The sequence below is a fragment of the Strix uralensis genome, chromosome 11, assembly GCF_047716275.1.
Source record: "Strix uralensis isolate ZFMK-TIS-50842 chromosome 11, bStrUra1, whole genome shotgun sequence".
Classification (NCBI taxonomy): Eukaryota; Metazoa; Chordata; class Aves; order Strigiformes; family Strigidae; genus Strix; species Strix uralensis.
Genome location: NC_133982.1, coordinates 9827952 through 9846900, shown reverse-complemented (window position 1 = coordinate 9846900; position 18949 = coordinate 9827952). Strand labels below are relative to the sequence as shown.

Below are 18949 nucleotides of genomic sequence, written 5' to 3'. Positions count from 1 at the left end.
TTTGCATAGTTCTGAACATTTAATAACTCAGTCTCTCTAGCGTTATATCCACATCCATTAAATTAAAAACAGGCTCAGGAGGCAGCTCCCGGCTGATTAAATTACAAGAAAAAATTACTGTGCACCAAAAAGTTATTATAGAAAAATAGTCCTGTGGCCCCCGGCCGGTGGCTCCGTCCGTGGTGGGCCAGGGCTGGCGCTGGCACGGGGCGGGTGGGAGCCCGCGCCACGGCCCCGGTGTGCGGCAGCGGACGGCGGAGGGGCCCGCAGCACCGGCCCCCAGCCCGTGGGGAAGGGGCAGCGAGGGCAGGCGGCGCCGGGAGGGAGCTCCGGCAGGGAGCGGAACGGATTGTCACCAAGTGGGGGGCAAGGCACGTCGAGGGGCTGGGGCTGCAGGGACGCCGGGCTCTGCCCAGCACAGGCAGGGTGCAGGCAGAGTGCGGGCAGGGCCGGGGCAGCGCAGGCACCACCGCTGCCCCACTGCCCTGGCCGGCAGCGTGCACAGCCCTGCCCAGGGGCGAGAGACCAGGGAGCCCGGGGCAGAGCAGGGCCTGTGCGAGGGGGGGTCCCTGCCCAGGGTGGGGGCGCTGAGCCCCGGGCACAGGGGAGGGCGCTGCCCGGCCCCGCGCAGGCCGGTGCGGGGGGCTCCTGTCCGTGCTGCAGGCAGCCGCGGCCGCAGGGGGACGGGCAGGCAGCGGGCAAGCAGGCAGCGGAGGCTGAGGCCTGGCCATTATTGCTGTTGAAGGGCACGGGTGGAGGCAGACAGGCCCTCGGGAGGTGGCGGGGGGCCGGGAGGCAGCGGGCCGAGCCCGGGCCACAGGCAGAGGGCCCAGCGGGTGCCCAGGGCGGCAGGGGCAGAGGGACATGGGGATGCGGGCTGGGCTCAGAGCTCCCCCCGCCCCAGCCAGCCCAGCCTGAGCAACGACACCCCGGGGACCCCATGCGCTGCCCACCCCGGGGGACTCGCGACCCCCAGCAGCAGCCGCCGGCCTGGGGCGGGGGATGCGGCTGCCAGCACAGGGCTGGGGAGCGCCGGGGACCCCGCTGCCATCAGACACACCGGCGCGGGGCAGAGGATGGACGCGGGGCCAAGAGAGATGGTGCAAGAGCGGGACGGTGCCGAGCTGGGGACGGTGCTGGCAGGGCCGTGCCCGGCAGCCCAGGCCGGGGCCGAGGGACGGTGCCGGCGGATGGGGAGCCCCGGGCTGCTGCGGTGTGGGAGGGGGGACGGGGGCAGAGTCCGGGGCCCCTCAGCCTCGCCTGCCCCGACCCCGCAGTGCTGGGCAGGGAGGAGGGAGGGGCGGGAGGGCTCATCAAAGGGCACTTTGGTCTCTGATGAAGGCAGTCCTCTCACTGTGAGCCTCATACTCCTCACCGTCCGACTCGGAGGGGCCCTCCTCCTGCCAGATGTCAGAGGGGAGCCCCTTGTAGGAGATGATCCCGCTGTCCAGGGCATAGACCTTCACGCCCCGCAGGCTGAAGCCCGAGCGCGCCTGCAGCACCAGGAAGATGGTGACGAAGATGACGACAATGAGGACACAGCTGAGGCTGGCGATGAGGATGGGCAGGTTGGCTGGAGGGGGGGCCTCGGCCAGCCCCTCGCCATCTGCCAGGGCGGGGGACGCACGGCTGCTCTGGGTCTGGTGGGAGCAGGAGAGGTCGAGGCTGCTGAAGTGGGAGTGCGCGGGGCAGGTCAGGCACTGGTTGGGGCCGGGCCCGGCGCAGGTGGCGCAGGAGGGGTGGCAGGGCAGGCAGAGGTGGGGCGCGATGGGCTCCACGCTGTTCTCCAGGTCGTAGTGCGTGCTCTGGACGCCGGGCGCGAAGCCGGGAGGGCAGCGCTTCAGGCAGCTCTTCTGGTGCAGGTAGTATCCCTCCTCGCAGACTGTGGGAGGGGCAGGGTCAGCGCCGGTGGGGGGACCGCCCGCACACCCTGGCCCCTCCCAGCCGGCCCCATACTCACCCACGCAGGTCTGGCTGGGGGTCAGAGTCTTGCAGCCGCTGCTCTCCAGCTGGTTGGAGAGGCTGGGGGAGTCAGTGGCTGTCCCGTACAGCACCAGCGTGAACTTGGTCAGCGTGCCTGCGAGAAGACAGGCTGAGGATCACCGGCATGAGGAGGGGGCTCACACCAGTCCCCACTGCGGGCTGGCAGGGGACAAGTGGGGCTGTGCCCACTGCCTGGGACAGCACCTGAGCTGGGACCGTGCCCCTGCGCAGGGCTGCTGTGGGGCAGGGGGGCCCAGGACAGCTGTCGGGGGGGGGGGGTACATGGCTGCCCCAGAGCCCCAACGTCCGCTTGCCGCACCCCAGCTCCAGCCTCACCCCAGCCAAGCACCTGAAGCGTCACTGTGTCCGGTGCTTGGGGGCACTGGGGGGTCACCGTGCACCTGCTCTGCTCCCGCTCCCAGTGGGGGCTCGGGGGGAGGCTGCGGTGGGGCTCGGCTGGCCCGGCCCTACCGTAATTGTTGGCGTCGCTGGTGTTCTCGATCTCCAGCATCCACTCCCCGGAGGGGTCCTCGTCCCACGAGTGTGTCGTCATGAAGGCCCAGTCATTGAAGCCGTCGGCCGAGAAGTCGTGGGGCCTGTGCGAGGTGGTAGGAGGGTGAGAGGTGGGTGCCAGCGTCCCCCAAACCCACTTGTGAGGGTTGGGGGTTGCCCTGGGGCACCCCGCAGCCAGCCCGGCACCTACCTGGCAGCCAGGAGGGTGGAGCGGGTGCCCATGGGACTGACAAGGTGGATGGCCAAGTCCCCACGGCGGTTGTAGGACAGCGTCAGCCGGGCCTGCGCGTGCTCCAGCCGGCTGATGTAGTTGGCTTTCCCCAGGCAGGCGTCCACCTTCCGCCGCACCTCCAGGCGCTTCCCAATGTCCCTGCCAAGGAGGCGCAAGAGTGAGCCCCAGTCCCAGCCCCGGGGCACGCGTCAGGGTGTCCCGGCCCCTACTCCCCACTGCGGGGCTTTGTGGCTGCCCGGGAACCGGGTGCCGTGCCCCAGGGCGGCTGGAGCCCGAGGCAATCCTGCAGAGGCTGGCGGTGCCTCCTCTCCATCCCTGGGCAGGGCGCAGGCAGCAGAAGGGCCAGGTACAGGCAGCAGACGGGCCTGTCCCAGCTCCCGGGCGCGGGGGGGCGTTGCTCCGCCTGGCTGCCGCTCTGTGCCAGCCCTGAATGGGCCCTTTCTCTGCCCGCAGCCGGGCTGGCTACACCCTGCGTGGCATGGCCAGGGACGGGCACAGCCATCCCCATCCCGCTGCCTGCGTGCGGCCGGCACTAGCCCCAGTGCCAGCGCAGGGAGCGACCGCTCTGGAGGGGCAGGGCCGGGTCCCCGGGGTGCAGGGCAGGGCAGCAGGCAGAGACAGGGCCCAGGCCCGGCCCCCTCCATGCCTAGGGATGCCCCCCACCCCCACTGAGAGCCCCCCGGGAGCGCCCTGGCCGCACACGAGACTCGGCACACGTTGTGCTGTGGCAGCGGCAGCCAAGCAGGAGTAAAAGGAGCTTCTGTCCACCCCCTGAAAAGCCCCTCTGTCTGGGAAGGACTGGCGCTGGCTGCGCCCAAACCGCGGTGGCCTGGGCTGCCCACAGCCCTGCGGCGCCCAGCCTGGCCCCAGCAGGAGCGGGCAGGCCCAGCGCTGCTCCCGGCTCTCACAGGAGGATGACGCGGCGTCTCGGGGGCAGCTCAGCCCCACAGACTCTCCCCATACAGCATGGACACTGGGCGATGCCTTCCTGGGCTCGCCGGCCCTTACTTGGGCTCGGTGAGGACGTCGATGACGCATTTCCTCTGAGGTCCCACCGTTGTCCAGTTCCTGGCCAGGCTCACCATGGCCCCCGCGTCCAGCAGCCCGTAGCCGTACGAGTGGCTGACTGTGGACAGAGAGGGGGTCAGCGCTGCTCTGGGGGGGGCCTCGGCGGGGGACGGGTGCCTGGCTGCGCGGCTCACCGGCACCTCCCGCCTCCTTCCCCGCCCAGGGCTGTCAGGGTGCTCAGCCCCAGCACCCCGGGGTGCCACCCCGCTCCATCCCCAGCACCCTGGTACCTTTGCGGCCGACGCCATTGGTGACCCAGTCGTTGGCGTTGAGGTGAGCTGGCTTTGACGTCTGCACCACCAAGTGCTGCATATCCCGCCAGGTCAGGTTCTTGCTGTGGGGAGACAGGGGGCTCAGGCGCCGGCACCCAGACGCTCACACAGCCCCCCTGGCCCAGCCCCGTTTGGTGCCCACCCTTACTTGGCTTCCAGGGCGAGGGCAATGATGCCGGCAGCCAGCGGCGCCGAGGCTGACGTCCCTGTGTGCGATTCGGTGCATTTCTGTCTGAGGTCAGTCGTCACCTGCGTGGAGCAGCGCCAGGGTAGGAGGTGCAGCAGCACCAGCCACTTCCAGGAGCCGGCTCAGGGGCTCCTGTCCCTGTGCGGGCGGCGAGGCAGAGCCACTGCGCCCAGGGCAGCTCACTGGGTTTCCTCCAGAGCCCTCAACTCACACAAGACTGAGTCCCAGCAGTGAGGCGGAGGGCGGCAGCGTGGCAGAGCGGGGCCAGCCCTGCTCCCAGCACCGCGGCCCCCATCCCGCCCCCACCCGCAGACACCACCGGCCCCAACTCACGATCTGTTTCTCGTTCTGGTTGCCGCTGCTGTAGGTGGTGGCGAGGGTGGAGGAGCAGGCCTCGCTGTACCAGGGCACATTGCCGTACTGCGTGGTGCTGCTGATGGACAGCGTGTAGATGCTGTTGGTGTAACCGTCACAGTTGCAGCTGTCGTGCTCACGGCCCCCGTTCCCGGACGCCCAGACGAAGATGGAGCCCAGCCCCCCTCGGCCCTAGCAACAGAGGCAGGGTGAGGGCCAGCGCTGGCATCGCCTGCGCGGCTGCAGGGCAGGGAGCCCCAGGCTGGAGCTGGGGACCAGCGGACGGCGCTGGCCTCAGGGCTCTCACAGCCTGAGGGGGAAAGGCTGAGCAGACGCAGTCGGGGGACAGCGGGAGCCACCGGTCACAGCCCGCCGGCCCGGGTTGCCCAGCACTGCTGTCCCTCACCACCACCGTGCCCAAACAGTGAGGCAGTAGGCGGCAGGAGGCCCCGCTGAAGCAGGGCTGCCAAGAACCGATGTCTCTTTCCACTCGGAAGTCACCCGGGCTGACGCTGCCTGCGTGGGACTCGCAGCCGCCTGGCAGCGCCACGGGAGCTCAGCAGAGCCATCCCAATGGCTCGGCACCCAGAAGCCGCAGAGCGGAGGCTCACGGTGTGGCGCAGCAGGGAGGGTTTGCCAGCGCACCTCGCACAGCACATGCGTCTCCCCATGCGGGGAACCCCAGGCAGAATGTGGGGCGCAGGTAACCACGCGGGCTGCAGCACGGCGACGCCAGGCAGCACATGGGGATGGTGGAGGAAGCAAAGGCGAGCAAGCTGGCATGAAACCAGGCAGGAACCGGCACAGGGCTTTGGAGAGCGGGGAGAGACCAACCCGGTGTGGGGGGACAAGCTGGGAGCAGGGAGGACAGGGCTGCTCAAAGGCAAGATAAGCACCCGCACGGGAGGAGCCCTGAGTCAGAGCCATCCCACAAGAAGAACAGGAAAAACCAACAGAGCCTGATCCTGGAGATGAGCTGGAAGACAGCTCATGCGGGAGGGCTGGGACAACGGCCAGGGCAGGCAGCGCACGGGAGACCTGGGGGAAGGGGCAGGAGCTCAGCCGGCGCTCCCTGGCAAACCCTCCTGCTCACCTGGCTGACCCCTCGGAAGAAAGCCTCCTCCGCCAGCCGGGCTGGGCCATCCACAGTCTTGCCGTCGTCCTCGGGGCCCCAGCTGGCACTGTAGATGTGGATGTGGTTGGGATTGAGACCCAGGGAATGGGCCTCCACAGCATCAGTCACCTCCCCATCCAGCATGCGCACGCCTAGGGCCAGAGAGCAGACGTCATGGGCGACCGGAGGGGGCCGGCGGCCACAGGGCAGCAGTGCCGCAGGCCAGAGCCCCCCATCTGCTGCCGCCGCCCCGTGCCACCGGCCCTCACGGGACTGCCCCAGCCAGCAGTGCCAGGATCCCTGGCACAGGCCGCTCCGCTGGCTGCGAGGCACCCGCCGGGCCCAGCATGGGCTTCGCTCCTGGTGCAGGGCAGGGTGGCACCCACCTCCGATCCTGGCGTTGTAAGCCACGCCGACGCCACAGATCCCGTTGTTTGCCACGGCGGCAACTTCCCCGGCGCAGCGCGTGCCGTGTCTGTGTTTGAGACAGGACCAAGCGTGCTCAGACGGGGCCCGAGGAGCACAGGGCTGGGCAGCAGCCGCAGCCGGAGGGACCAGCGCCCAGGCTGCCTCCACCCCTCTGCAACCGGGCTCCTCCATCTACCCGCCTGCCCCAGAGCAAGGGGTGCGGAACAACCGCGCCGACACCGGGCAGCCCCCAGGGATGCTGCCCGTGTCAGCAGGGGAGGCAGGGGGTTTCTCCGTGGCGCAGAAGCGTGCCACCACCCTGCACTCTCCCGCAGCCTGTGAGGGCTGGCACTGCCGCCGAGGCCCTGCCGCCCCGGCCCTGCCTCCCCTTACCTGTTGTCGTTCATCTGTGTGTAGCGGGGCTGCGGGTCTGGGTCCTGGTCATTGACATCAAAGCTCGCCCCTGGATCCTGGAAGACAGATCTGGTGGTTGGAGACCATCCACACCTGTGCTCCACGGCCCCGAGGCTGGGCTGAGCAGGGGGAGGCGGCTCCAATCCCACCTCCATCGCTTTCCTCCATGTCCCACCACTGCAGGCGCGAGCCCTGTGCCATGCCACTTTGGGGCTGCACCAAGCTCCCGCAACATCGCCCCGTGCCATCGCCTCGCACTTACGTAGTTGCCCTCCAGGTCAGGGTGGTTCTTCTCAATGCCGTCATCCAGGATGGAAACCACAATGCCCTTGCCCGTGTAGCCCTGCTCCCAGGCCTGACGCACGTTCAGGTCCCGCTGGTTGGTGTTGTACTGCCGAGAGAGGCCCTGGCAGTAGGAGCTGGACGGCAGCAGGGGGGTGCCCGGACCCCTCGCAGGCCCGGCTGTAAGAGCGGGCAGGGGCAGCCTTCACCCCGCTCTGCTGTGGCGTGGGGATGAGGGAACCCCAGGGGACCCAGGCACAGTGTGCAGCCAGCCAAGGAGGGGCCACTCTGGAAGGAGCCTGAGCCCCCAGGCTGTGCTTGGGCCCCATAAACTCGGCTCCCTTGGCAGACAGCCACGGGCACCAACCCCGTTCTGGGGCCAGGCAAAGGGCTACTCCCCCCTAGCCCAGCCCCAGGCCCTCACCAGCCCTGCCAGTGCCCCGGCGGGGAGCCGCAGCTCCAGCGCAGTGTCTTCCCTGGAATGTCCCTGAGCACACAGCACTGGGTGGCTGCCTCAGGCCTTCCTCCTCCTCCTCCCCACCAGCCTGGCTGGTGGTGGCATCAGCCACCTCACAGCCATCCCTCGGGTGCCACGTCCGCGTCCCCAGAACCTGCAGCCGCAGCTGCACAGCCCCCGCTCCCTGCCCGGCGCTCACCAGGTACCACTGCTGCGGGAACTTGGGGTCTGTGGGCTCCATGAAAATGTCTCGCTTGCTCCTGCGCTTTGCCACCTGCTGCTCCAGCCACTGCACCTGGGGGGCAGAGAGAGCGTGGGGCTCCCCCGCTGCCCCCCCCGGCAGCTCCCCAGGCCCCTGGCCAGCCACCTGCAGCCAGCCCTGGGCTGGCAAATCACCTGACCCTGCCAGAGCTGCCACAGCGCCCAGACTGTCCCTCCCGGCCTCCCCTGCCCAGCCATGCCAGGGCAACAGCGCCGGCGTCCCGTGACAAGGCTGCGCTCCACCGGAGCGGGCAGGTCAGAGCGTGGAGCTCCCTGCCGAGAGCCTGCCAGCCGCTGCGACACGCCACACGCCCCGCTGAGCTGCCAGCACGCCAGGACCCTGGGCCGGAGCCAGGGGACGGCGATGACGGCAGCCCTGCTGCACCTGCCCTGCACGGCTCGCCCTGCACGCAGGGACGGAGTGAGCCCTCCCGGGAGCAGAGGCTGCCCTGTGCCCTGCAGTCGCAGCACCCACAGCCCGGAGACGCCGGCTCTGCCGAGCCCCTGCCCTCGCCAGCCATGCGCTGGGCTCCCGTCCCACTCCACCACAGGTCTCAATGCCCAGGAGCCGTCCTGTGCCCGGTGTGGGCTCACGTGGCAGTGTGAAGTGACCAGGAGCAAAGCCAGGCCCCCGCAGGGCCCCCTTGGCTGCACGTACCTGTGGTTCCCTGGCCAAACGGCTGTGCCAGGGCTGGTGGGGCGAGAGGGAACGCTTCACCACGCCGCTGTGCTGGAAGTGGTAATAGTCGCCGAAGATCTGCAACCGAGAAAGGAGCGGGATGGAGAGGAGAGCTCAGACTCCCCCGTTCCCTGTCCCCCTACCTGCAAGGCCAAGTCCCAGGGCTGCCACAGGCAGGCTGGGCCCCCAACTCCAGAGCGGCTGGTGGGGCTCGTGTCCAGTTCACGGGGCAGGACCTGTGAGAGGCTGTGGCAGCTGGCGAGACCCTGGGGCCTCTGCCCACCATCCTCATCCTCCCGCAGGTCCTGAATTGTCCAACAATGACACGGCAGTAAGTCCCGAATTGTCCAGCAAAGCTGCTGCCCTGGCAGGGAGGCCCCAGGCAAGCAGTGGCAGAGAGGGACAGGCCTTTCAGGGCCAGTCTAGAAGAGACACCAACCTCAGGAGACAAAACCACCGCTCCTCACCTAGAGCCAACCAGCACCCCCTGCTACTGGTGAGGGGGGCACCCCAGGGAGCCCCAGTCAGGGCAGGGAGGGTCTGAGCCAGCCTCTGTTCATCCGGACAGGCCCCTCACAAAGCTCTTCTCCCCACATGCCCTGCCGGAGCACCCACCTGGCGCCGCTCTCTACCTCAGGGCACAGTCTGGAGCAAAGCGAGGGGCACACAGGCGTCCCACCCCCACAGGGACAGCCACCAGCCAAGGCGCCATGCTGCCATGGCCCCGGCGCATGTGGGGACAGACCTGCCAGGACTGGGGCAGGACGGGACCGTGGCACAGCCCGCCTGGGCCAGGAGGCCATGCAGCTGCCCAGCTGGTTATTTTTAAACCCCAAACCCTCCCCAGCGCTGTCATTTCCTCATCCCCTCCTACACGTCCAAGAGGCTGGCCCGGCTGTGGCGGCCCCACCCCGGCCGCCCAGGGCCTCCCAGTCCAGCAGCCTGCCTGGACTGGGGAGAAGGGGGCTGACTGTCCACCCTGTGCCCCTAGAAGCTGCACAGTGTGGGCAGCGGCTGCAGGCAGGATCTGGCCGCACAGGCTGTGCCAGGCTGGGCTGCAAGAACACGAGGGAGAGGAGTTCTCACCCTCCACCACCCCAGGCTACCATGAAACAGTTTGGTTGCAGTTATCAACCCCCCCTGAAGCTTATCAGAGCTCTGCAGATGTGCCCCCACCCTGGGCAGCCAGGCAGCCAGCCGGAGCGCAGCAGGGGAGGAAAGGTGCTGAGCAGCACCCTCGGCCCCGGGACAGCAAATCGGCGCTGCAGCTCTCCAAGTCCCACACTTCGACCTGAAATCCCTCCGTGCTCTGCAGGGCGAGGGGAATGCGCCCCGGCACCTGGAGCCGGGCCTGGGCCACCCCTGCTGGGGAGAACCACGCGCTGGCAGGCCAAGCCCCCGCCTGCTGAACGGGAATTGCTCCGCTCCACAGGGCTCTCCCTGCGGCATGGCCCCCCGTGCACCCGCTGCTCTGTGGGCAGGAAAGGGAGCAGATTCCACTCATGGCAGCCCAGCCCCAGCGGCACAGGATGGCCGGAGCCGAACACCGGGGTCAGGACTTGCATCCTGGGCTCCATCTCCAGGCTGACGCCACGTCCCCCCAGTACAGCCTGGGACACCCAGCAGCTCAGAGCGTTCAGGGAGGTGCCGAGGGGAAAAGCCTTTGCACTGGGCTGGCAGACAGGAACGTGAGCTGCAGGCTTTCTGCCCTCCCCCAGCACCCCCGCACCCCCTCCGGGGGCAAGGACAGAGCCCCGATTGTTCCTGCACACAGCTCGTGGCTCTGCCTGGTCATCCGACTGGATTAGGTCTGCACAGACACCGCAGTGGCAGCCAGGAGCCGGCCGGCCCACACGCTCCCACCCTAATCCCCACAGTCCCTGTCCTCAGAAAGGGCAGAGCTGTCCCCCCAGCCCCTGTGCGTCCCTGGGGCGGGCAGCGCTGCCAGCCCACCGCCCCTGCCCCGACCTCCCATCACAGCTCAGGGCCACCTCGGCCAGCCTGGGGGCCAGCAGGCTGTGTCCCCGGGAACGGGGCGATGTGCCGGGCGGCAGCATGGGCTAGCAGGGACCCGCAGCCCTGCAGTATGGGCGGTAAAGCCTCTCCTCCCTGGGCTGGTGCTGCTGGGGCTGCTCGGTCCCGGTGTCCTGCCAGCGTGGCTCAAGGCTGGTACCAGCAGCTGGGGCCTTTCTTGGTGCTCCCATCCCCAGCTGGGGCTGCCAGCGTCCACGCCCCCTCCTCCGCACCAGCCCCACCCCTCCCCTCTGACCCCCACCCCCCCAACACCCTCCTTTGGGTCCCCTTCGAGGCCACTGGCACCAGACATGGGTCCTGGCACCTCTGCCAGCGGCACCACTGGCCTGGGGGACTGCCCGTCTGCCCCAGCTCCGCAGGCAGTGGCGGAGCAGGGAGTACGCCAGGACAGCGTGCCTGTGGGGACAGTGTCCAGAGCCCACGCTGAGGCCAGGATCCTCTCAGATAAGGACCCTGGGGGCCTCTCCCTGGGGCACTGCCAGAAGCACCCGGTCCCCCTCCCTTCCAGCCTGGCCACCACATCCTGTCCCAGAGGCACACACACCCCAGGAACAGCAGCTCAGAAACCTCCTGAGAGGGAAAGCCCAGATCCTTCTTCCAGCCTGGCTCCTTCCAGCCTGGCTCTTCTCACCGGGCTGTCACAGTCCCTCTGCCCAGGCCAGCCAAGCCTCGTTCCGCAGCACAGACACCGGGATGGGCTCCAGAACAGGAGAAAACATGCCCAGACCAGCAGCTGCTGCCGCAGCCCGCAGGGCTCTGCCTGTGGGTGCTGCCTCGCTGCTCCGCCGGCAGCCGAGCAGAGCCGGGGCAGAGGTGCCAGCCTCCGGCCACAGAACGAAGGGCACGGGGAGAAGGTGAGCGCCGCCGGGCAGAGCTGGCACAGAGCCCCGTGGCTCACAGGGACAGACCCCAAACAGGCCCGGGCTCCCCGCCGAGCCAGGGGCCCTGTGTGGCTCTGTGCTGCAGTGCGGGGCCCGATGGGCACCCCTGGGCCGGTGGAGACACAGTCACAGAGCCCAGTGCCCCTTGGCCCTGGCAGCTGGGCCCGGGACCCGGCTCCGCAGCACGACGGAAACTCTTCCAGGAGCAGGCTGAGGGCACCTCGGCCCTGTCCCCGCTCTCAGGGGTCTCGGCAGACCCCTGACATCAGCTCTAAGACATTTCCACACAGACAGCACCTGTGCAAGGCCGCCCCATTGCCCCCACAGCGCAGACACCATCAGTGGGGCCTGGTCCCTTCTGTGGCACGAGCCCCAGGACTCGGGGCTCCCTGTCCCTGGCACCCTGCGTGCCCACTGCCCCGCACAGGGCTCCTTGCGGGTGGCAGGACAAGGCACCGGTCGGCTCCAGAGGCAGCCGCCCTCCCCGCCCGCCGCAGCTGCTCACAGCGAGGTCCTGACACCGCAGCCACGAGTTGTGCAATTTCCTCTGGGATTTCGCCCCTCGCTTCCTTCCCGTAGAGCCAGCCCAGCCCAGCAGCAGGCCCCTGGGCAGGCCGGCTCCACTCCGCCAGCGCCAGCCTCACTTCGCCGCAGCAACGCCGCTGCAGCTCCCCGTGCCTGTGAGGGGGCTGGGGGTCGTCCCTCTGGGCCAGCCCCGCTGCACCCGCTCCCGTGGGATCCCCTTGGCCCCCGCCTTGGTCGCGGCCGCCGTGCCGGTGCCAGCTCCATCGGCAAAGCCCCCACGGGTCAGCCCGCGGTGCAAGGTGGAGAAAAGCCCCACAGATCACCCTGCACCGAGCGCACGGGGCCACCAGCATCACGCTACACCAGTGGCATCAAGAAGTGCTGGCCTGCAAGAAGCAACCTGCCAACACAGACGTGTCCTGCCCACAGCACCGTGCCGGCAAGCAGCAGCCCGGCCATCGGCCCGCCCGGCCCCACGGCTCTCGGCAAGGACCCGGCTTTCACACCAATGCCTCAGGAGCCAGACGGGCGAGCAGCCTGGCTACCAGCGAGTGCATGGCCTGCAGCCGGCCAGCAAAAGCGGAGCCTGGGGCCTGGAGCACAGGGGAGCTGGGCCCTGCAAAGGCTGCCAGGAGGGGAGTGATGCAAAGCTCCTCATGCTGGGCACAAGGCTGGGCACAGCCGGGACTGCAGGAGCCCCAGTTCCTTCGCCATCACCCTGCTCTCCCCGCCCCGCTGCCAGAAGGACAACAGCAGCAACGGCCCCAGCACAGCCGCATGCACTGCCCTGTCCCTGGCTGAGGGCAGGGAAAGCTGAGAGCGGTGGGGACCCACTGACACACCTTCTGCAAAGGGAAGTTCAGGGCCAAGGACACGCGGCTGCTGTCAGACCACCTGCTCTGGGGACAGCCCAGAGCTGCTGCCCCAGCTGAGCCGAGGCCATGCTGCGCTGGGGCAGCTCGCTGAACAGGGAGCCCTCCCCTCCTCCACCAACACACAGCACTCCCTATTTTTTCATGCTGAGATGGGCTTTTCCTCCTTCCCCCTCCAGCAGGCAGGGCGTGCCGTGTCGTACTGTGTCGTGCCATGCCGCCAGCCTGTCCTGCTGCGGGAGGAGGCCCTGGCTCCATCCATCTAATTACCGCCCTTGAGTCAAGGCAGCAGATGCTGGAGGGCTGTGGCGAATGCTGCCAGAAAGAGCAGCCCCCAAGCTGGCTCCGGGGCCAGGCCCAGCGCCCGCCCAGACCACAGCAGAGCCGGAAGAGAACATCGCTTCCGTGGGGAGAGGGAAATGGGGGACTTACCGGGCCCAGGTTGAGGAATCCATGCTTCCTGGCCAGCCTGTCTGCCTCCTGGGGTCCCGCGGGGACGAGCACAGCCCAAGTGTTGGTGTAAATACGCTGGGCCAGCACCTCCTGGGCCAGGAGAGTGAGGGCAACAACCAGAGTCCAGAGCAGGAGCAGCGAGCAGGGCCTCAGATCCATCAGAGTATCGGGGTTCCTCTAGCCGGGGAGCAGGAGGGTCCCAGGAGCGGCGGGTCCAGCGGTCTCCCTGCGTCAGCACCCCGAGATGCGCCGGCCTCTCTGCCCCACTGGCCCCCGCTCAGCCCAAGCGAGCATGGGGACAAGCCCGCAACAGCCGGGCTGGAGAGCGGCAGCAGGGACAGACCGGCTGGGACAGCAGCACGATCTGCAGAGAGATGGAAGAGCGGTCAGGCCTCTCCTCAAAGCCGGGGGGGCCGCGGCACACAGCACCCCGGTCACTGTGGCGCCGGGACAGCCGCGCAAGGCCCTGCCGAGGAGCTGTGGCTGTGGGTGGCTCCACAGGGTGTCCCGGCACACCTGCCCCGGCCCCCAGCCGCTGTTTATCTTGCCTATTGCCCAATGCGTACTTATAAACATGGGAAACAAACTGGGAGGGGAGAAAGGCACCGAAGGAGGGGAGAGGCAAGGCAGGGGAGGCCGGGCCTCCCACCACCATGGTCCGCAACGGCCAGGAGCCCCTGCGCCAAGCGGGACCTGGGACAGGCCCATCTGGGCATGGAGCTGGGAACAACCAGGATGGGAAGCCTGCCTCTCCAGCGCCAAGGGGAGAGCAGAGGAGATGCCCCCAGACGCGGTGTGAGGAGCCCCAGCTAAAGGAGAGACTGGAAGGGGCAAAGCCAGGGAGAGCCCCAGGCCCCAGCAGCTCCAGAGCCAGCAGTCGAGCAGGCGGTGCTGGGCAGCAGTGCCGAGCTGTCACCAGTCGCTGCTCCACTCTGCCCTTCCTCCAGAGCACAACATGGTGACACCGGTGTGACTCATCGTGACAACAGAAAGGAAACCGGCACGGGGACCGAGAAAAGGGGCACACCGTCACCTCCAGCCTGCACCCAGGGACACCTGGGGACAGCTCGCACCACGCCGAAGGGTGAACGCAAGAAGCTGGGAAGGCCGGTGGTCTTTGCACCCAGCGCAAAGGAGCCCGTGACATGCTGGCGCGAACGCCACGCACGGAGCTCCGCAAGGACCCTGAAATATCTGGTCGTGTTTCAGAGAAAGCGGGAAGGTGAGAGCCAGCAGTGCCCAGAGGGGCCCCATCCCCCTCCGGCAAGCAGCGGCCACGACAAGCAGGGAGCCTGCGGTGCTGCCAGGGGAGGAGAGCAGCTCCTGGCAGCTGCCTGAGACCTCGCCGCAGGCTGCAGCACAGACAGTGCCGCGATTCAGGCACGCTGCGGCTCCCCCTCAGCGACCAGACCTCGGCCGGCTGCGGGCCTGGCTGCCCTGCCGAGGCACCCGCAGCTGTGAGCACCCGTGGGAGGCTGGACGGGAGCCCCGGGTCCCAGGGTCCCAGATCCCACCAGGGCCCAAATCACAGTTTCCATTGGGAAAGGCTCCCAGCGCTCCCAGGGAAGGGAAAAAGCTACGGCAGGAGCAGAGGGAGCAGCAAGCACAGCACAAGGGGACACTGTCTGCCACGGCCAGTCTCTGTGCCAGCTCCTCGCCCCCTCCACAGGTCCCTGAGCTGGGCGGTCTCCTCCACCTCGCTGGTCCCAGAGCCAGCAGCCACCCGCTCCCCGGCGACGACAGCTCCGCGTGGGGACAACGCTGCAGCGGGCCCCTGCCCCAGGGCACAGAGCCCGGCCCTCCGCAGCCCCGGCACGGCGGGACGGGCCGGCTCCCTCCCCGCTACGCCCCGGCAGCTCTGCCAAGCAACCCGCTCCCGCCTGCAGACCTCGGGCCTCGTGTCCTGGGAGCCGGCGGAGGAAGAGGCACCGGGACAGCCCGGGCCGCTGCGGGCCAGCCGGCACGGTGGGGTGCGAGCGGGGAGGCGAGTCCCTGCCAGCCCACGGGCCGCGCTCCGGGCTCCGCGCCCCACGAGCGGCGCGATGCCGACCGCATCCGGCACACGCGGGGCAGCAGCCGGCCGGGATCCTTCCCGATCCCGGGGGATACCGGCGCTTCCCCACGGGCCGAGCCCCGGGCTGCCACACGGCCGCGACACGGCGGCCTCGGGGCCGCGGCACGGCCAGAGCCGCCTCCCGTCCACGGCGGCCGGTCCGGGGCTGGCCCCGGGGGTTGGGAGGGGGGGGTGGGGGGCGACGGGACGAGGCCCGGCTCCGCTGCTCGCCCTCGGCTCCCCGGGCTGGCCCCACCGCCCGCCCCACAGCGCGGCCAGGCCCGGCGCCGCTCCCCCGCCGGGCAGACACTTTGCCCCGCCGGGGCGGCCCGGCCCGGGGGTCACCGGGCCGCGCCCGGGGCTGCCCGACGGCCCCTTCGCCGCCGCCGCCCGGGGGCCGGGGCCGCCCCAGCTGTCAAACCGCCGGCGGGTCGAGCCCGTCCCCGCCGCCGTTCCCCCGCCCTTACCGCGCGGCCTGCCTGCTGCCGCTGCCGCTCCCGTCCCGCCGGCGGCCGGGCCCGTCTGGCGGCGGCGGCGCCGCGTCACGCCGCGGGGCGCCCGGAGCGCCCGCCCCGGAGCCGGGCCCGGCCCAGGCAGGGGCGGCCGGGGCGGCCGGCGCGGCCGCTTGTTTACACCGAGCAGCTGTCAGCGCCGCCCCGCAGCGACCGGCCCCGCACGCAGCGACCGACCGACCGACCGACCGGCCCCGCTCGGCTCGGCTCGGCTCGGCTAGGCTCGGCTCGGCCCGGCCCGGCCCGGCCCGGCCGCCGCTCCGCCGGGCGCCGCCGGATGCCGTCACCGCCGCCCGCCCCGCCCGCCCCGCCGCCGCCGCACCGGCGCCGCCGAGCGCTCCGCACCCCCCCCGGCGCGGCCCCTCTGCCCCGGGCTGGACCCAGACAACCCCCCTGGGCACCCCCCCGCGACACCGCCACAACCGGGACTGCTTCCCCTCCAGACCCACTCCCGCCTCCACCGACACCGGGCACGGCCCGGGGCTCAGCTCAGCCGCTGCCCGAGCCCACCCAAGCCTGTCCGTGCCCACCCGGGACTGCCCGAGCCCACTCGAGCCCACCCGAGCCCACCCGTGCCGGCCCAAGCGGGAGACCCGGATCCCCCCGGTGAGAGCCCAGACCCCCCCGGAGCCCCGGGCACCGACCAGGGGTGCGCGGGCACCAGCGGTGAAGGGCACCCCGAAGACACCTCGTGTCCCCGCACCCAGCGCAGCAGGTGGCCCAGCGACGGGGGGCTGGCGGGACATGAGCCCATCCAGCCCAGCCGGTGCAGCCCCCGCAGCTGCCGGGACGGGGGGCCCCTCAGCCCGGCCGGCAGGAGCGGCACCGGCCTTGCACAGAGGCCATATCGCGGGGCCCCGGGCCGGCGCGCAGCAGCCAGACAGAGAAACGGGAAAGCAGCAACACCAGAAAAATCCATCAGCCCAGTTTCAGGTTTCAGGAGAGAGACTTCCACCAAGGAGAAAAGGTGAGAAGTGAATCGCGGCTCATCCTGGCTTCGGTCGTTCGTAAAAAACAATGTGTGCACGGGACCGCGTCGAGAGCAACGCAACAGCCGGGTCAAGCGCAAAAGGCAAAAGCAGCAGAACCCAAACTGACCTGAATCCTCTGCGCCTCGGAAGGGGTCTGGGCAGCCCGGGCAGGTCCTACAGCTCCTGACAGAGAAAAGGAAGTCACTCGGATATCATGATCAAGATCGTGAAGCATTAGCAATCGCACAGGAAACAGTCACCTTGGTAACTGAGATGCTGAGAACAGCCCAGAAAATCTGGCACGGGGCAGGTTTCTCTGTTAAACTGGGTTAGTTCTGCGGGGCAGACACCTGGCCGCAGCCTCGCCAGCAGGGCAGTGGCTTGGGCCCGGCCAACCCCGCAGGGGACCACTGGCCACAGGGGCTGCGGCACCCCAGGTCCGCTCTCTGGGGCCACGGTCCCGCCAGGCAGCCCGGGGGGGCCCTGGCACCCCACTGTACTCACCCCCACAGCCCCGCAGCCCAGTCAGGAGTCGTCCCCAGTGCCGGCGAGCCCAGGCCAGCCCTGGGATGCGCAGCCGAGCCGGGGGTGCCTGGCAGGGTTATATGGGGGATACGTGCGCGGGGGGCAGGTCCTGAGCCCGGACCCCGCCTGCCTCCCCCTGCCCCCACCCACCCGCCTCATCTTCGGATGCCTCATTCAGGCGCTGGCAGCCATGCCCGAGCAGGTGACAAGCCGTGGCACCCAGCCCCTGTGACATGTCACGCTGGGGAGAGGAGCTGACAAAGGGCCCTTGTCACCGCAGGGCTTATCTCGGTGCCGCCAGGCAGGCGGGCAGGAAGCACCCCTCTCTTACATAAACCACTGACTTCGGACCCGCACACCAACCCCATGCCCCTGCCAAAGACAACTCCTGTAACGGGAGTGGCACGAAGCCGCGGACACAAAGGGGATCTGCCTCCCCCACGGCCCGCCGGGGCCAGGGAGAGCAGAGAGCAGGGCAGCCAGGCTGGGTCTGAACGGCCACCGCTCCCCCGACACTTACAGGGCTGCTCGGCATCCCCCTCCTCGGCTGCAGCCACCCCAGCCACGTCTGCCAGGACCGTGAACCCTCCTCTTGGACGTTTAACGGACCCAGGGGCCATCGCTCAGAGGCATCCTTGCGCTCCAGGAGACGGCCAGGAGCTACCACCAGCCCGCCGGCAGCTCACTGCGAGGCCTGCCCTGCCGGGCTGTGTCCTGCAGCATCCCCTGGAGCCCCCGCTATAGGCACAGGGGCCAAGCTGCTCACTGGGGCCGGGGGGAGACCCCTCCTGCGCTCCCCCGCACTGAGCACACTCTGTGGTGTGGCCCGGCAGCACACACAATCAATAAAAACCTACTTTAATGGAAAAATCAGGTCAATTTTTGGCTTTGGGGTTGCAGAGATTGCACAAGCTCCCACAGTGATGCAACTGCCCATCTGCCTGAGCTTTCCGGGAGGCAGAGCAGCGTCAGGGCTGCACCCCTGCCCGCAGGCACCCCTGGCCCGGGGGGAGCTGGGGACACGGCAGGACTGCGGCAGCACCGCTCCCCCGCAGCCACCGCGCTGCCGGCGAGCGCAGACCTGCGAGCAGGGAACCAGCAGAGGAAGGGCAGCGGGCCCTCACAAACAGGGGAGAAAACCCAAATAACAGGCAGCAACAGCAGGCAGATGATATCCAGAGGGACCAAATCAATAAACAAACGTTTACCTGAAGCACAGAACCCGCTCTGCCCCCCATGCCCGTGCTGGCTTCAGGGCGAGCCCGCAGCCCCTCTGCTGTGCCACAAATGGGTTTCGCAGCCCCCCTCTCCCGAAGCTCAGGCCGCAGTCCCCTTTCCCTGGAGTCTCTCCTCCCCTCTCCTCCCCACACCACACCGCTGGACACTACTGCAGGCTCCTGGGAAGGCCCCAGTGCCCCCGGAGCTGGGACTGCCGCAGCCCGGCCGGGAGCTGTGCTCCGCAGGGCCCCGCTGGCTCAAGAGGGTCTGTTGATACCTGCGCTCCCAGACACAACATCTCGCTGCGGTCACACACGGGGGACTCAAGGCCAAGCCCAAACACCCTGACCTTGCCCTGCGGTACAGCTGCAGACACAAACAGCAGCAGCTCAGGGTTGTTCTGTAACTTTATCTGCCTCTGACTTTGTCATCAGCAGCTGTAACGCTGCCAAGGTATCGACCCGCAGCCTGTCACAGCACTGCCCCCGTGCTGGGCTTGCTGTGTCACACCCCCCCATCGCCTGTCCCCCCACGGCCGCAGCTGGGACATCTTTGCCCAGCCCGAGCACCGTAAGGTGCCTGTGGCACTCGGGGGCCTCCACACAAGTGACATGCACAGGAACACAAGTACACGTGTGCACAAACCCCCGGGTGGAGAGCCCACCCGTGGCCCTTCAGCAA

General features: G+C 69.1%; 1 protein-coding gene across 4 annotated transcripts; it reads right to left on the bottom strand.

The window, feature by feature from the left end:
- On the bottom strand, nt 1-17122 carry FURIN (furin, paired basic amino acid cleaving enzyme). Of its 4 annotated transcripts, XM_074879981.1 has the most exons (17): nt 17030-17122; nt 16653-16708; nt 12969-13353; nt 8204-8302; nt 7484-7579; nt 6808-6936; nt 6525-6601; nt 6110-6198; nt 5703-5875; nt 4589-4801; nt 4217-4317; nt 4027-4130; nt 3737-3854; nt 2687-2866; nt 2455-2579; nt 1961-2077; nt 1-1882 (listed from the first exon to the last, which is right to left on the bottom strand). In XM_074879981.1, the coding sequence occupies exons 3-17, from the start codon at nt 13146-13148 to the stop codon at nt 1314-1316; spliced, it is 2370 nt and encodes a 789-aa protein (XP_074736082.1). In that variant the 5' UTR covers nt 13149-13353; nt 16653-16708; nt 17030-17122; the 3' UTR covers nt 1-1313. The 4 variants fall into 4 exon arrangements, with proteins under 4 accessions (XP_074736082.1, XP_074736081.1, XP_074736083.1 ...); XM_074879980.1 differs by lacking the exons at nt 16653-16708; nt 17030-17122 and adding an exon at nt 15510-15616; XM_074879982.1 differs by lacking the exons at nt 6808-6936; nt 16653-16708; nt 17030-17122 and adding an exon at nt 15510-15616.
- Between the last annotated feature and the right edge of the window lie 1827 nt (nt 17123-18949).

Coding starts and splice junctions, on each gene's coding strand:
- FURIN (XM_074879981.1), bottom strand. CDS start 13,148: ATGGATCTGAGGCCCTGCTCGCTGCTCCTGCTCTGGACTCTGGTTGTT. Junction 6,937..7,483: donor TCCCGCAGCAGTGGTACCTG/GTGAGCGCCGGG, acceptor CTCTCTCGGCAG/TACAACACCAACCAGCGGGA. Junction 6,199..6,524: donor ACACAGATGAACGACAACAG/GTAAGGGGAGGC, acceptor TCTCAAACACAG/ACACGGCACGCGCTGCGCCG.